This window comes from Gossypium hirsutum, chromosome A08 (genome assembly GCF_007990345.1).
Source record: "Gossypium hirsutum isolate 1008001.06 chromosome A08, Gossypium_hirsutum_v2.1, whole genome shotgun sequence".
In the NCBI taxonomy this organism is placed as follows: domain Eukaryota; kingdom Viridiplantae; phylum Streptophyta; class Magnoliopsida; order Malvales; family Malvaceae; genus Gossypium; species Gossypium hirsutum.
The window spans coordinates 59,367,729-59,385,423 of record NC_053431.1 but is presented as its reverse complement, the minus strand read 5'-3'; the positions used below and the strand labels follow the sequence as shown (position 1 = coordinate 59,385,423).

Here is a 17,695-nt window from a genome sequence, read left to right as displayed (position 1 = left end):
GAAGTGCTGGACACCATTGTACTGGACAGAAATCAAAGAACACCAGATTCATGGAGTTGATTTGATCAAGGAAACTGAAAAAAGGTTAAAGTGATACGTGATTATTTGAAAGCGGCATCGGATAGGCAAAAGGCATATGCTGATTTGAAAAGAAAATGGATTGAATTTCAAGTTGGAGACAAAGTGTTCTTGAAAGTATCTCCATGGAAAAAGGTGAGATTTGGTCGAAAAGGCAAACTGAGTTCGCGATCTATTGGACCATATGAGATCAATGAAAGACTTGGACCATTAGCCTACCGTTTACCACTGCCACCCGAATTGGAAAAGATTCATGATGTATTCCATGTATCCATGTTGTGTCGATATCGATCAGACCCCTCCCATATGATTTCACCCACGAAAATTGAGATTAAACTGATATGACCTATGGTGAAGAACCTGTTAAAATTTTGGCTCGAGAAGTCAAACAGTTGAGAAACAAAAATATAGACTTGGTGAAAGTTTTATGGCATTGACACGGAGTGGAAGAGGCTACATGGGAACCTGAAGAAACCATAAGAATTCAATATCTGAACTTGTTCACTGGTAAGACTTTCGAGAATGAAAGTCCCTAAGGGGGGAGAAATGTAACATCCCGAATTAGGGCCTAGTTGGAATAGTGGTTTTGGGATCACAAATTTGACATTAAAATAATTATTTTATGATCATTATGAGGTCTAGGATATGAAAATAAGCATTTGTTAAAGTTTCATGAAGAAATTCTACGTGTACGGTGTCCAATTGGAAATTAAGTACCAAATTGAATAAATTGCAAAACATGGATTCTAGAAGCAATTTGTATGAAATTTCTTTGTAATATTAATTAGAGGTCTTTAAAGAGTAATTTTCCCTTTTTTTAAGTTTTTGGACAAAAATAGGCATGCATGGAAAATTTGGAAAGTTTAGTAAGGAAGGGCATTTTGGTAATTTCGTTAATTAATGAAATAAAATGGGAAAATCAAGCAAAAATTCACTCATTTTCTTCTCCATGCTGTCGAAGGGATCTCCACAGCTAGGGTTTTCCAACATTTCAAGCTCAATAGTAAGTGTTCCCTAGCTCCGTTTTTAATGTTCTTTGTATTTTTGAAACCCTCACAACATGCTCTATTCATTTCTACCCAAATTTCAAGATAGGATTCACATTAGAAATTTGACCCATGCATAGATGGTTGCTCTTTAATGATTTATGGAGGGTTATGAAAGTTAGATGTTGGATAAACATCTTTTGCTAGGTGATTTTTCATAAAAACACCAAAAAGGGACCTAAATGAAAAAAAAGGTATAAAATGTGGGGTAAAAATGTAAAATAGAAGAAAATTTGGGCTAGTATGAGCTTGTAATACATTCAGCTAGGCTTGGGTAACTTAGAAATTTCATGCATTTCATTATACGAGCCTTAGGACTAAATTGTAAAAGTGTGAAAAGTTAGGGGCAAATTAGTCATTTTGCCCGAGGGTGAGTTTTGAATTCTAAAATGAAAAATGTGATGTATTAATAGTCAAATTTTATTAATATAGACCTAGAGGAACCAATTCCAGAGGTCGACCGTGGAAAACGAAAGGTTTCGAAATAACCGAAATATGAAACTAAAGCAATTACCAGGTAAGTTCATATAACCCGAAGTAAACTCTTAATATACTTAAACAATCATGTTATTGAATGTATGAAAATTTAGATATTCATGGCATGATAATTCATGAAATATGCTTGTGTAAATGAAAGACGATAAATGTCCCGGTTGAAATAGAAAGGGAGATCCGATGGATAAATTATGGCTTACATGACATGAGATCCTGCATGTGTTGTAGAAAATGATTTAGCCCAGACGGGTAATCTGATGATCTCAAAATAGAAAGGATCTTACCCGAACGGGTGTTCCTTGAGTGATTGAGCCTCCCGAAGAATATGAGTGCATTAAGGATTTAGCCGGACGGGTAATCCGATTGAGGACTAAATTTAGCCTGGACTGGCAATTCAAATCCGAGCTTATGAGAGTAATTGTTGTTAAGAGGTATTTAGCCTGGACTGGTAATCTCGCCGTAAGATATAAGGTTCCCGGGAGTGCGTACTTGAGATGATCACTTGTATGACTTGACGGTAATTGGGCTATCCATTGAGATTTCTGAGGAATTCAATGGGATTAACATGAGAAATAGAAATGGAGATATTGAATTGATGAGTCATCTAAGACTAATGACACGATGTATTGTTATGAGACTAACTTGATGATTGAGTGTATGTGATAGGGAAACTATTTCATGCTTGTTGGAATTATTGCCTAAATATGGTTGTATCCTAATTAACGAGTAAGTTTACTTTCCAGTTATCCAGACTTACTAAGCATATAAATGCTTACCCCTTCTATTTTCCCTGTCTTACAGAGCTCGTGGACTCGTGAAGATTGGAAGGCGGTTGGAGAATCAACACACTATCGACTTGTCCTGCTTTGGTATATAGATACTTCCATTTTGTTTAATGGCATGTATAGGATTTTTGGTTATTTTTTTATATGGGTCATTTGGCTAGCCAATGTAATGGCCTAAATGGTATGCTTATTCTTTTGTATATGGCCATGAGATATGGCTCATATTGATGTAGGTTGTAAACCTACTAATGATGCATGTCTATATTTAAATATTTCATGAGATATGATAATGAGGCTTATCATGAATGGATGATTGAAATGGGACCTAATAATTTGAGAGTGGACATAGCATATAATGGTATATGGTTATAATAAAGCCTAAGTGAAAAATGCAAAATGTGCTATGGTAATCCCTAATACAAAAAGGATAATTTAGCATATACTAAACCAAAGAGATGAGGTTAACATGCAATGAGTTATGTCAAGGTTGTTTGAGAGTATAATTAGCCCATGTAAAATTCCATTGAAGTCTCTAACTGTGTATGGAGAAAAGAGGGTGACCAAAGGCTTGGAAAATAGCCCTAAAAAGGTCCACACAGGTTGACACATGGGCATGTGTCTAGGCCGTGTGTGACACACGGTCAGCCCCATGGGCATGTTGCCTGGTCGTGTGTCCCCTACACTTAAAATATTTAGGTCAGTTTTCATGGTAGTAAACACATGGGTAGAGACATGGCTGTGTGTCTCAACTGTGTGGAAGGCACAGTGTAGCACACGGGCGTCTGCCTTGGCCATGTGCCTGAAAATGAATGATGACGTCATAAATAGAATGTCCTTGTTTTTGGATACAGGCGATGACATGGGCGTGTCTAGGCCGTGTGAGGGACACGGGCCAAGAACACGGGTGTGTGCTTGGCCGAGTAAAAGCCCCTGTAGGTTCGAATTTAAAAATAAATCCAAATAATTCAACACAGGTGAGGGGCATAGGTGTGTCCCTAAGCACACGGACGTGTTCTTTACCTCCACACGGGCATGTGAGGCATAACCCTAGTAATTTTTCTAAAATTTTCTATAGGTCTTGGTTTAGTCCCGGATCTCTTTTAATGTATGTTTTGGATCTAGTAGGTCCATAATTGGGTCACTATGATGTTGTTTAGTCAATATGAATTTAGAATGAAATTTTTTAACATGTAATTTCCGAAAGTGTCCAAGTATATGTCTGGTAACGCCTCGTACTTGTCCCGATCTCATGTACGGGTAAGTGGTGTTACAGGTTGGTCTCGCACTCCCAACACTAGCTATCGAACTAGTTGGAGCTTTGAAGCTCGACTATTGTCTCACTCGATCTTTGTTTGAATGTCCCATAGTTGCATTGGAACAATTAAACGAGTCTCGGAATTTCTTCGATGTAAACTGATAAGATTTACTGGTTGATCTCTTTCTCGAATATCTTACTTCAAAATCAACTTTTCTCTTTTCTTTGCTGAGATCCTCGACTTTACAAGCCCTCTCAACCAGTACGACAAATTCCTTCAATTCAAGTATCTCGACTAACAATTTTATATCTTCATTCATCCCATTAACAAATCATTTGCACATGATTTCCTCAGTAGATACATACTCTCGGGCATACTTGCTTAATCGTATGAATTCTCTTTCGTACTTAGTGACAGTCATTCGGCCCTGTTTCAGCTCTAAAAACTCTTTATGTTTCTGATCGAGAAATCTTTGACTTATGTACTATTTTTGGAACTCGATCTGAAAGAATTCCCAGGTAACCCGTTCTCTAGGAACTACTGATGTCAACATTTTCCACTAATGATATGCATTATCTCTAAGTAAAGATACTATGCATTTGATACATTCTTCCGAAGTACAGGAAAATTCCTTGACTACTCTGATTGTGTTCTCAAGCCAGAACTCATCCCTCTCAGCATCATCATCAACTGTAGCTCGAAATTGTTCGACCCCGTGTTTACGTATCTTATCCACTGGCGGCTTACTCAATCTAATCAGATCTAACACTTGCAGCACAACTAGGACTTGTTGAGGAATAGGTGGGGGTGGAGGTTGTTGAGCAGCCGGATTCATTCGAATAAACTCCATGAACCACTCACACATCATTTAAAAGAAGGCTTGCTTAGCCTCTCCCCCTTGGCTACTAGAAATAGGCCTAGAATCGGCCGACGCTGCCCCCTGAGCGGGAGCGGGTGCATTACTTCTATATCGTCAGCTATTGCTCGATCGGGATCCATTTGCTATACGAAAAACACATTTTAACTATCAGGAATCATCACACTATCGTAATTTATATATATGGCAGGTATAGCTAGACTCTCACATGCTATATTAGTCCTAGAATTGACTAAACTGTAGCTCTGATACCAATTAAATGTAACACCCTAACCCATATTCGACGTCGGAATAGGGTTAGAGGCATTACTAGATAACACACTTCATTCACATAGATATATGCAATCATAATCAAAATCCATTCGTATCAAACACATTGTCCCATGTAAGGTCCTACGAGACCTAAAATCATGTTTAGAAGTGGTTCGGGACTAAACCGATAACATTTGTAAACTGTGGAAATCTTAGAAAATTTTTTAACATTTAGGGGCCACACGCCCGTGTGAACAAGCTGTGTGCCTCACACAGCCAGCAGATATTCCTATGTCACAAACCATGTGAAAACAGGGCATACATACTGACTTGTACCACATGGCCGAGGACATACCCGTGTGCCAAGCCGTGTGAAATATAAAGGGGGTTACTGACTTCGGTCACACGGCCGACCACACGCCTATGTGCCAGCTCGTGTGCCACAAACGGCCAGTAGACACTCTCGTGTGTCTAGGCCATGTCAAAAATGTAGGGTATACTGACTTTAATTCAAAGGGTACCCCAGGGGACACATGACCCTGTAACATGACCGTGTGTCGCACACGGCTGAGACACACGCCCGTATCGACAAAAATAGGCCATTTGAAATGCCAATTTTCCACCCTAATCTCATGTACACAAAACAACCCATATGATACCATTTCAATACAACCAAAACATGTTATTCCATTCACATATCATGCCATCTATCCACAACCATTTCAAATACTCAAATCCTTATTCAAAACATATCAAATTACTAAGCCACAATCATCACAACTTACATATTTCTTATATGAATTTTCTCACCTTTCTATCAACCAATTCATACTTCTCAAACATACCAATTCATCATCTATAAATCATACTAAAATATAACAAAATGACGTTAGCCTATACATGCCATATACCATATATACAAAGCTTCAAAAGTACCAACAAGATGATCAATAGTGTACAGATGTTTCCCGACGATCCCCGAGTCCGAGTTAGCTTCGATGACTTATAAAACATGAAAATAACACACAAAGTAAGCTTTATAAGCTTAGTAAGCCATGTTTAAATAAAGCTATCACATGAACATTTGCATTTCAATTCAAATATGTTTAACATAGCTAATATCATTCAAATTCACAAACCTTTCCATTGAACATATATTCAATGTCTTAATCAAGTTCATCAAATATTTCCCCTTTTCAATACTCGTATGAATTTCATACGTACCTGAGTCACTTACCTCATTCACATATTCTTTCTCAACTTGACTTTGCCCGTTGAACCATTTGGAATCATTAAGTATACTCGAAAATCACATAAGCTCATACAATGCCATATCCTAGATATGGTCTTACATGTTATCACATATCGATGCCACTGTCCCAGACAGGGTTTTACACGAAATTGATTAACGATGCCAATGTCTCAGACATGGTCTTACACATAATCTCAATACAATGCCAATGTCCCAGACATGGTCTTACATGTAATCCCATCTTAGTAACCTAATGTCATGACATTTGTATCCTATATTATTCCTAAGGCTCGTACGAGACCTTCAGATGTCGTAACTCTGTCGACTCTTGCTCGTATTTGCTCATTCAACATTTATAACAATTCAATGACAATTAAACATGTATAATTCAATTTAAGGACATTTATTTGCATATGAACTTACCTCATTGTCGGAATAAACGAGCGGAATCAACTATTAGTCAACTTTCGATTTCTCTCGATTTAAATCTGATTTTTTTCGTTCTTGATCTATATAAATTCAAAATTAACTTTTATTATTCCTCAATTATTTCAATTTCATCCAAAGCACACAAGTTGGGATATTTTACACATTAACCCCTATAATTTCACATTTTCTCAATTTAGTCCCTATTTCATAAAAAACACAATTTACGATAGTTTCAACTAAACCCAAGCTAGCCAAATATCTATAGGCTCCATAATAGCCCATATTTATCATTTATTAACACATTCAACCCCACATTTTCACCTTTTCACAAATTAACCCCTTTTATGCAATTTCGCTAAATATCACTTTACAAAACATGATAATCTATCAACAAATACTCATTTTCCATCATCAAACATTCAAGAACTCAAGAAATCATCAATGGCACTTGAAAAAATCATTAACAAATTTGAAAATTAAAGCACGGGCTAGCTAGAACACAAAGCAACAAACACAAAAACGTAGAAATCATCAAAAATAGAGCAAATAACATACCTTAATCAAGCTTCAAAGGTGCCAAATTTCATAAACCCTAAATATTTTCTTCTCCCTTTTATTTTCGGTTAAAAGATGATAATAAAACATGATTTTTGATTTTTGATTTTTGATTTTACTTATTTTATGTTAACTTACTTAATTACATATTTAACCTTTAAAATTTAACTTCAAAATCACTTAAACCATGGTCATAATTGTCTATTTACCTTAGTTATGGTCTAATAACATCATAAGGACCTCACATTTAATAAACCATATCAAATAAACACTTTTAACGTATAGCATGCTACTTTTGCATTTTACGGGATTAAGTCCTTTTCTCAAATTAAGCATTCAAATGCTAAATTTAGCTCATGAAATTTTCACACATATAAAATCAAATATTGTAAACACCAAAAATAACATTAATATAACTTTAAGACCACGGATTTGTGGTTCCAAAACCACTGTTCCGATTTAAGCTAAAATCGGGTTGTTACATAAATCATCTCAAGTTTAGATTAGCCATGACAGAACTTTGCCTGTTGAATTTATTTAAAATATCGATGGATACGCATGTAGTACACTTGAAGTGTACAACACTGTAGACCATCAACTCATATACAAGGGTACCCAAATAGGACACATAATCAGGAAGCACTCTCTCAAGCCATAGAACAGGATGCGGATGTGATCCATGTAACAGGAAGCTTATCAGGGCTATAACAGGAAACTCATAAGAGTTTAGAAAAGGAAGCTCATTGAGCTTAACAGGTAACTCTGAAGAGCTATTACCAGAGAGCTCCGGATAGCCATATAATAGGATGTTCAAACGATCCATATCAGGAAGCTCAAGAAGAGCCTATATCAGGACGCTCATAAAGTGCTAAATTAGTGTATGCAATATATGCTGGATCACAACTGATCATATAGCAGGATGATCACAAAGAGTTGTAGTAGTCCGCAACACATGCAGGATCACTACCAATCAGGATCCTCATAGGAACCATATAACAGAAAGCTAAAAAGGGCTTATAATGGGATGCTATTTCAAGTTATTGTGTGTCTGCAACATATGCAAGACCACAACCAATCAGGAAATCCTATATCCATCGAATTCCATCTATTCAAACGGGACTTATACTTATCGAGCGATATCAGGCATGTAATTAATTTTATACATTAAAAATTTATACAATTCACACATATTCAACATTCAATTCCAAACATATTAATATACATAATCTAGTTACACAAACTTACCTTGACAAGCATTCGTATATGAGGATCTGCTAATCTGATACTTTTTGTTTTCCTCGATCCAACTCCGTACTAGGTCTATCCGAATCTGTATAAATGAATTTTACATCAATTTAATCCATTTCATACTCAATTTAATTCAATTCACACCCTAGGAAAAATTACTATTTTGCCCCTATACTTTTCATAAATGACAATTTCATCCCTAGATTCGAAAAATGAAATTTGTGCAATTTAATCCTTATTCCAAGCCTAACCGATTTTTACATATAACATTTATAGCACATATATTTTATAAAAAATCAAAAATTTTCCATGAATTTTTCATCTTTCCAATTTAGTCCCTAAACACAATTTCATGAAAATTCACTTTACAAAAGTTGTTTATCTATCAACAACCTTTCATTTTCTACCATAAATTTCAAAATCTTAGCTTATTCTTCCATGAAAAAATTTTAATACTTTGATAACTTTACAAATTGATCCCCAAAATAGCTAGATTAGGTTATTCCGATCTCAAAAATATAAAAATTACTAAAAATGGAACATGATTACTTACCTAATTAGGCTTGCTTGATGTTCCTTCTCTTTCCTAAGGTTTCCATAAAATTTGGGGAAGAAGATGATATAAAATGATGATATTATATATTTATTTTATTTATCATCTTTTATTTATTTGAATTTCCAATTTAGTCCTTTTGTTTTTCTAATTTTTCATGGATGAATCATCAAAAATATCCACTAACTTCTCTTAATGGTCTAATTTTCATATAAGGACCTCCAGTTTTGAATCCTATAGCTATTTGATTCTTCTAGCTATTAGAATTCAACTTTTGCATTTTATGCAATTTGGTCCTTTCTATAATTAAACATAAAATCGGTAAAACTTTCTTATCGAAATTTTCATGTCTTTCCTATCATTATGCAGACCATGCAATAAATTTAAAATAAATTTTCTTTCTAACTTGGATTTGTGGTCCCGAAACCGCTATTCCGATTTCACTGAAAACAGGCTATTACAACTTCGGTGGCTAATGTAGCTCACCAAATTCAAGCTAAAATTTCTAAGTCAGATTTGGGATGTTACAGTTAAAGTCCACAATATTGTTGTCAGTGGACTACTGAGAGTACCGATGAGATTGACAATTTTATCTCATTATTGGCATCTTATCTGCACTATTGGTGGCTTGTCGACACTATTGGCAATTTAACTACATTTACCATTACTGGTGGCTTTTCCACAATATTGGTAGCTTGTCTGCATTTTTATTGGAACTTTATCGATACTACTCTATTGGCGGTTTATCCATATGTAGCTTCAGCTAATATTGTTTGGTGTTTGGCAAACGAGTTCTAGGGAACTCGTGGTGTGTAGTAGATGGATGGGTAGGAACCTTTTTGAATGGCATCATGCACATGACATGCTCATATACTGATTGGTTTTTCCATGTTTGTTAAGGAAATGATGTTGATGATTGTTATTTATTATAATTGGTTGTACGACTGTTTATTGTTTATTCACACTGAGCTTTGTTAAGCTCACTCCCCCATAGTGTTCAACTTTTCAAATAACTCTCATAACTAGGTCCAGATTCGATATATAGAGCATCACCTCGGACATCAGAATATTTTCAAATAAAGTACTTTAAGTAAGTTTTCTGTTGGTTTGTTTATGTAACTTTTAATGTATTTGGTCTGTAGCTTGTATATTTTTTATGTTGGGGATTTTGGTTTATGCATGGATCATTAAATCTTAATAATCGGTATTTGCATGATATTTGGCTTAAGAAAAACTGACATTGTTCATCAATTTTTGTTGTATTACACAGATTCAGTTTTTTTAACACAAAATTTCAACTCAATAAGTTTTTCTTAAATTTTGCATAATAATAAAATGGCAACAATCTAATGGTTTTCTAAAATATCACTATTGACAATAAAAAAATGAATTCTAAGTATAACCAGCTTAACAAACATATGGTTTTAATCTAACTCGAAGAAAGAATAATGATTTATCCCAAAATTAGTCAGAGTAGAGTCTTTAAGAGATTAATTGGTTTACTTAGTCATTTCGGTAGCTAATGTAGCCTACTTAATCTAGCCATAATATCTAGGCTGGGTTAGGGAGGTTACACTCAAAGTTGTGTATTTAATCTTACTAGTTCTATCTATTTATAAGGAGAGAAAGTGAAACCCTAGTTCAATTAGTAAAATGTAATTAATGTCTACTTAATAGAAAAACAATCCCCTAGTTGAACTATGAGAGAGAGGGTTGGCTAACCCTAGTTATTTTACTAGGGTTGTCACCTCTCATGTTTCATATGAGGTTTTTGGGCTTATCCTGTATCAAGTCCAATTATACATGCTTCTCGGACTTTTAACCTGATACTTTATAATTTAATCAAACCTAGTAGATATTTTTATATTTCTTAAAATAGACATTATTTATTAATTTAATTTAAATTTAATAATTTTTCAATTAGATAATTCAAAAAAAAAAAGAAATTAAGTCTTAGGTCATTTCCATATTTAGTGAGAAACCACATTCATTTTCAAATGTAACCCATTTTTCTAACTTTATCATTTATATCCATTTATGTTCATTTGATTCAACATGCAATTCATTTTTTTTGTTTCAACGCTAGTGGAGGGACCATTTGGACATATGTAATCAGGGCTCAAATGATTTATAATTAAGTTCTAGCATTTCGCTATTTATTCTAAACTCATTTAGGTATGAAGTCATTCCATTATAGTATCATGACTGAGCTCTCCCTAATAACATATCATTACGAAAGCTACTTGATCAATGCTTATTTTATGATCTTGTCATAAGTGTGTTACCCTCATGGGATATTCTTAATCTCTTTGGGATAAATCTACTCTCCCAATATAATCCTATTTTATCTCATGGTAACCATTACATTTTCCTTCAAAAGTCAATTACTATCAAATAGTAATTAAGTCATTCATCACAAAGATAAATGACCCATGGACACATTTACTTTTAATGTATCATGAAATGCCAATGAGAAGATATCACTTACCCATGTATTGGGATATGAATTCCACTATTGTGAATAATGATATATGTCGCAGAAGTTGTATGCCCAACAGACCAACTTTCGGTTCCTTATCTATTCGAACTCAGGCTTTTATTTATATCAAAGTATACGAGTCACAATATACATAGTCCATCATCCACTCAAGATTAATGTATGTCACAAGTAAATAAATCCATAAACGGATTTAAGATCTATTCTACTTGGGTCATGTCTGATGTACTATCAATCCAGTCAGTCACATCTATGTCTCTATCTTCTAGGAGTCATCCACTCCGATGCTTAAGACAAAGAATCTCCCCAATTGGATTAGATTACAGACATATTTAGGTTCATCTACTAATATAAGTTGTCTTTCCATATTATGATCCAACCACGTAATACTGTTTAGTATTTGTTAAACATTAGATAACTAGTGAACTAATATTTGCTTCCATTTTTCTTTGCATGCAAAAAGCATTAAGAACTATATACAAAGAGTATTAAATTCATGAATAATTTTATTAAACCAATCTATTCAGAAAAAATACAAGTGTACATAGAGGAAAATACTACACTTAGAATAATAAATCCAATGTTTTTTTTCCAAATGTCAATCCTTGCAAATTAAAAAAATAAATCATTATCTTAGTTAATCCATTCTTTGTTCCACTATTTGTTTACATTAAATTCTGCCAAATTATTTCTTTTCTCACTTATCCATCTTGTGTGTTTTCAGTTGCTTGCATGCCAAGTTCCTTCAATTCGGTCTAGAGTCCTAGATTAAATCTAAAATTTAAATGCTTTTGATCTTGGTCTGTTGTCCCCATGTCACAATTAATAATAGATAATATATAATTAAATAAAAAATTATTTAAGTTAAATTTAATGAATAAGTTGTTCTTATCTAATTAAATATTTATTTTAAATATAAACATTTTAATTTAATGGATAATAGAAAATTATAAAACTTATCTTTTAAAAATATATAAATTACATAAAAATAATAATAACGCCACTTGTGACAACTTCATTACATGTACCTTGTTATATTATATATATATGATAATATTAAAATTATGAAATAAGTCATTTTCATAAATTAAGATTTATTATTATCAAATGAAATAATTGTATTCAACATTTAAGTTTTATTAACAAAATTTTTAATTTTATAATATAAATTTAGCACTTAAAAAATTATATACTAGAACTTTTTTATACATATACTAAATTTTTTATTATTTTTCAATACTTAATTTTTAATTTATGAAACACTACTTTAATTAATTTGAAATTTGAGAGGTTATGAAGAATTTAGGTAGTGCATAAAAATAAATAATTTTAATAAAACTTTAAATAAAACACTGTATTAAAATTAACCACTATTTTTAAAAATATTGTCTATAACCTTTTAAACTGGGTTTGCAATATTTTAAATCGTGGCGGGTGTTGATTTCATATTCGATGTTCAGCTTTCATCCGCTGTAAACTTTCTTTTTGATTGGAATGTTTCCTAGGCGAAGGATATATCATAAGATCAATTAAACACCGAAAACGAGGAAAGAACAGTATTTGGAGTGAGAAAACTTTCTTTAGAAAAATACTTTGATTATGCCGTTAAAGGGGTGGGATTTGGATGCTAACAAAAATTAAAAACATTGCTGGAAATTAATAACAAATCTAAGGTTAATCTAAAGATCATCATGGTAGTCATGATCATCGTCGTCATCGTCATAGACGTCATCGTCTTCATAGAGTGAATTGTAGAATATACTTTCGTGATTCAGCATCTCTTGAAGCGTCAAATATCCATCTTTGTTATCATCAGCCTGATTTAGTTTAAATAAATTAAAACAAAATTTTAATAACCCAAGGACTTATATTCTATTGTTTTTCTTGTCAATAATCAAACTCAAAACATCATCATTTACTTCACCTCACGCATCAGATAACGGGTGAAATACTTAGCGTAAAACAGCTCGCCAGGGTGGAGATAGCGAAGTATGGGTCTTAATTCCTCCACGCTAAGCTTTCTGCAAAAGGCATAGTTAGAAGTGTTACAGGTTGACTGAAAACACATTCCGAATTTAATTGCTGTTTGCGTTTGGTCCGCTATTTAAATTAAATTACTTGTCTTTGTCGGTATCAAGCTGTGCAAACATTTGTTCAGCAGTAGGTGTAAGAGCAGGAGAATTTTCAAAATCTGCATAGCTTTTGTAAATGTTGTATGCGTGCAGTAGAAATTCACTGAAGTTCAGTTTTCCGTCGTGATCATCGTCGATACGTCTATTCAATCAGGAAAAAGAAATTAAAATAAAACATTGTCCTGTCGATCTCAAATAAAACTAGCTGAAAGTGATAGAGAAAATTCCAGAAAAACAGACTTCATCTTGTCCCGTAATAGCCATCTCTGAATTTCTTCATTGTCACTATCTTCTGGATGTAAGAAACTGGGAAAAAAAAAGTTACGGATTGATATTTTAAGATTGACTATTTGGCTTGACATTTACCATGCGTGATTGGTCGATAAAAGATATGTTCCTCACTACAAATTAAATAATGTTGTTCAAACATTGAGAAAAGCATTTACTCTTTGCATTCATTGAAGTCAAGATTCCCACTCGAATCAACATCTGCGTTCTTGAATTGCTCCATCCACCATCCAGCGTCACCATGTGCCATTGAATATTTTTCTATTTCAAATTCACCCAAATTTGTAAATGGAAGATGACACCGAAAACGATCAAACATTTTATGTAACCCAAACTAGACAAAAAGACTTAAATTTACCTATATCTTTGGGGGAAAATTGAGGAAGGTACTCGCTGAAGCTGATAGCCCCATTCCCATCTTTATCGTGCCAAAACATGGCTTTATATGTTCCATAACTCAAACGATCAATGGTCTGTTGGCTAATCCAAGCCTCTAGCTCTTTGGCACTGATATAACCATCTTTTGGTGCATTGTCTAACAAAGGGAACAAAATCATCAGCCTTAGTGTGGTGTTTAAAACTCCATCATCTTGGAAATACTCTTGGGCATCATCAACCTCAGGAACATAAGTAATGTTTTTGCTCAAGCCTTTGTCATCCGTCGATCTCTCAATTCTCGACACCAAAGGATCGAATGAAACTTTGTGAGCAAGGCGACGATTTAGGCACATTCGGTGATGATCATGCCGTTTGCTTGGGGATAAAAAGAAGATAATGAAGGCAATGGCCAGAAAGGTGTAAACCATCGCCTTCGCCATATTCAATGGCAGCCAAAGGGATTAACGATCGCTGGATGATGGTAGCATATAACAAAAGCTGGAGAATGCAATAAAGATGATAATGATTTTTTTTAGTCCCGTTCCCTTTTTTTTCTATTTTTTCTATTTTATTTGTAATCCATGGAGATGGGAACGGGGGGTGGCGGGAAAAACGGTTACTGACGGTTAGAGGTGAGGGGCATATACATAAAGCACTCAAATTAGAAGGGTTTATATTTAATCCCATCAGTTTTTGACATTTTATTAAGGATAAATATTGGGTATACTGGTCTTGAAAAGTTTAAACCCCACAAGTGTGGTTAGATTTTATCATTTGTTCTTAAATTGTATTTAAAAACTAAAAAAATAAAACATGTGACAATATCTCAACACCGCTTGTGGAATAAAGACTTTCTCACATGCGTACTAAATAATTACCATTTTATTAATATTAGATTACCATATACATTTACTATTTAGCGGATCAATAAATAATTAAGTAAATAAATTGAATTAGTGTGTAATTTTGTTACTAGTTAAAGTTGAAATTTGTCGCTAAACTTCTATTTTTATTAATATTTGTCATTGTACATTTAAGTTAAAGATAAACTTACTACTATATTATAACTTTATCTTGAATTTTGCCACTTCACTTTTCTTTGATTGAGTTTTTTCACTAAAGTCTGGTTTTATATTGAATTTTACTATTTAATTTTAATTTTGAAATATTTAGAAGAAAACTAAAATATAAATTAATATAATAATTTAATACTTAAAAGTAATAAATTAATATAGTCTTGAAAATCAATAAAAAAATTTATTTATAAAACGTAAACTTAATCTCCTTTTTTTTTGACACATTTGAAGCCAAGATTAATTTTATGATAGTTTTTGTGGTTGAACCAGTGGCCACAACTTCAGACACTATTTTACCTAACGTGCCTATTCTTAAATTTGACAAATTATAGAGCAAAAAGTATTGGGTTATCTGTTTTGAAGATATTTCGACGAGTTAGATCCCAAAACATGAAAACTAATTGAATTAAAATTAAATACTTGAAGATTGATTTCTTGCGGATTAAGTTTGGTTACTTGAGGAACAAATAAAGTCACTTCCTATAGTTGATGACTTTGGATTACATCAAGACTCTTATAAAATTGTTATCCTATGCTGATTTTTAACTTTACTTTATATATTAAAAAAAAGGTGATTAAGTTATTTGTAACTGAGAGACCTAGAATTTGAGAGAGCACAAATTTGTTCAAGTTAGGAAAAAATATGTGTTCCTTAATTTCGTAAGCAATCAAGAAAGTCTCTTGAGTTGCAAAACTAATCTTTCGAGGAGAAAGCTTAGTGGGAGAGTGATCTAGCCTTTGTACAACAGTGAGGTCACTAAATTGGTGAGAGTTAGACTAATGTTAAGACTAAAATCACTAGTTGTATTATAAGAAAGATATCGGATCATTGCTCTAGCCAAGTCCCCGTATGTTGGATCTGGTGCCTTATATGTAGCATATTCGTTTTATATACTTGTATTTTTGAACAATTTGGTTTAATAAAAATCAATTAATTATACTAATACCCTTTATATATTGTCTTCAACATTTTTGCACGCAAAGACGAATGAAAACATGTAACACCCTTTACTCGTATCCAAGGCCGAAATAGGGTACGAGGCATTACCAGACTTAACCATATACATAGGCGAAAACCGGGTCATAAAATTTCATTTAATTCAAAACTTTTTCGAACACATGCATAGACTCATATTTAAAGACATATAACGTGGCATAAATGAGCATTTACACACCCACAATCATGCAATAACAAACAAAGCTAACTATATCATCACATCAAAACATAGGACATGGCATGATTAATTAAACTTACAAACCATAATGGATAAGGACCACATATCATGATCATATACAATAATTCAATGTAGACCGATATGTATGGTCAAAGTCATAATAATAATACATATCACAAACCAACTTCCTATACATGCCACTCACTTGATATTTCTAATATTTAAATTAATTCTCTCCCAAAAATGATAGCTTGATAGTGTGATTTTGCCTCCGATGATCTCCAATCCCGAGCTGACCTACCAAAATTGAAGAAGTAGAGAGAAGGGGTAAGCTTTACGCTTAGTAAGTCCATATGAAGTTAATAAGCAATTACCCACGTGTGTTTTTTTTTAAGGTAAAACATCATAATTGTTCAATTTACTCTTGTTCAGGTTAAGCTGTTTTACCGAGTTACAATTACTAATTCATTTATATCTAGAGCTACGAGACTCCAAATTAAGTTTTGTTAACTTTCCTTGAAACTAGACTCATATACCTTTCTCCCATAAAATTTCCAGAATTTTTGGTTTAGCGAATTCGTACAGTTTATTCATTAAAGTTTTCCCTATTTTGCTGTCCAATAGTTTTGACCGCTCTTCACTAAAAAATATTTTTCTCATAGTACAGAATTCGAATAATTCTCTCATCTATCTTTCTAGAGAATAGACTCATTAAGGATTTTAATAATATAAATTACAACCCATAATTATTTTTATACAATTTGTAATGATTTTCTCATATCAAAACAGGGGATTACGAATTCATTCAAACTCTATCTCACAACAATTTAAATATCTAATAATATAAAATTTGATTGCGTATATTGTTTCTTCTGTGTGAAACTAGACTCATTGGGCTTTAACCTTTTTATTCAACCCGTAATTCAATTTCCACAATTTATGGTGAATTTCCAAAGTTGCACCACTGTAGTAATCCAAAACTGCCAAGGCTAAATTTACTCATTCATTACTATTATTCACAAAAATCCATACAATATCATTTCATTCATAATGGTAAGAACACATTATTATGCTTCATAAGCATAAATCCATAATCTCAATGTCATCAAGTATAAAGGACTTATTCCAAATCATGTCATTTTCATAATATTCACCAAACACTATACACATCATAGATCATCACATGTCAAGGCATCACACATAAGTTTAGTGCACATACCTGTACAACTTGTAACATAACTCAAAGACATACTTGCCAATGGCTCATTGGGATCATCAATGAATACTTCGCTAAATTACCCGTTGAACACTCGGAATATAATC

At 33.2% G+C, this 17,695-nt stretch overlaps 1 protein-coding gene across 2 annotated transcripts; it reads right to left on the bottom strand.

The window, feature by feature from the left end:
* Positions 1 to 12,783: 12,783 nt before the first annotated feature.
* On the bottom strand, positions 12,784 to 14,725 carry LOC107953409 (reticulocalbin-2). Of its 2 annotated transcripts, XM_016888718.2 has the most exons (6): positions 14,102 to 14,717; positions 13,902 to 14,004; positions 13,696 to 13,761; positions 13,442 to 13,597; positions 13,248 to 13,344; positions 12,784 to 13,140 (listed from the first exon to the last, which is right to left on the bottom strand). In XM_016888718.2, exons 1-6 carry the CDS (start codon positions 14,559 to 14,561, stop codon positions 13,003 to 13,005), a joined length of 1,020 nt encoding a protein of 339 aa, XP_016744207.2. In that variant the 5' UTR covers positions 14,562 to 14,717; the 3' UTR covers positions 12,784 to 13,002. The 2 variants fall into 2 exon arrangements, with proteins under 2 accessions (XP_016744207.2, XP_016744215.2); XM_016888726.2 differs by lacking the exon at positions 13,696 to 13,761 and having other exon boundaries at positions 14,102 to 14,725.
* Positions 14,726 to 17,695: the final 2,970 nt, after the last annotated feature.

Bases quoted from the DNA above. Each gene is read 5' to 3' on its own strand.
- LOC107953409 (XM_016888718.2), bottom strand. From the start codon at position 14,561: ATGGCGAAGGCGATGGTTTACACCTTTCTGGCCATTGCCTTCATTATC. The intron at 13,762-13,901 runs GTAAATGCTTTT...TTTTTTTCCCAG, and splicing joins GACTTCAATGAATGCAAAGA to TTTCTTACATCCAGAAGATA. The intron at 13,141-13,247 runs GTGAAGTAAATG...AAACTAAATCAG, and splicing joins CCCGTTATCTGATGCGTGAG to GCTGATGATAACAAAGATGG.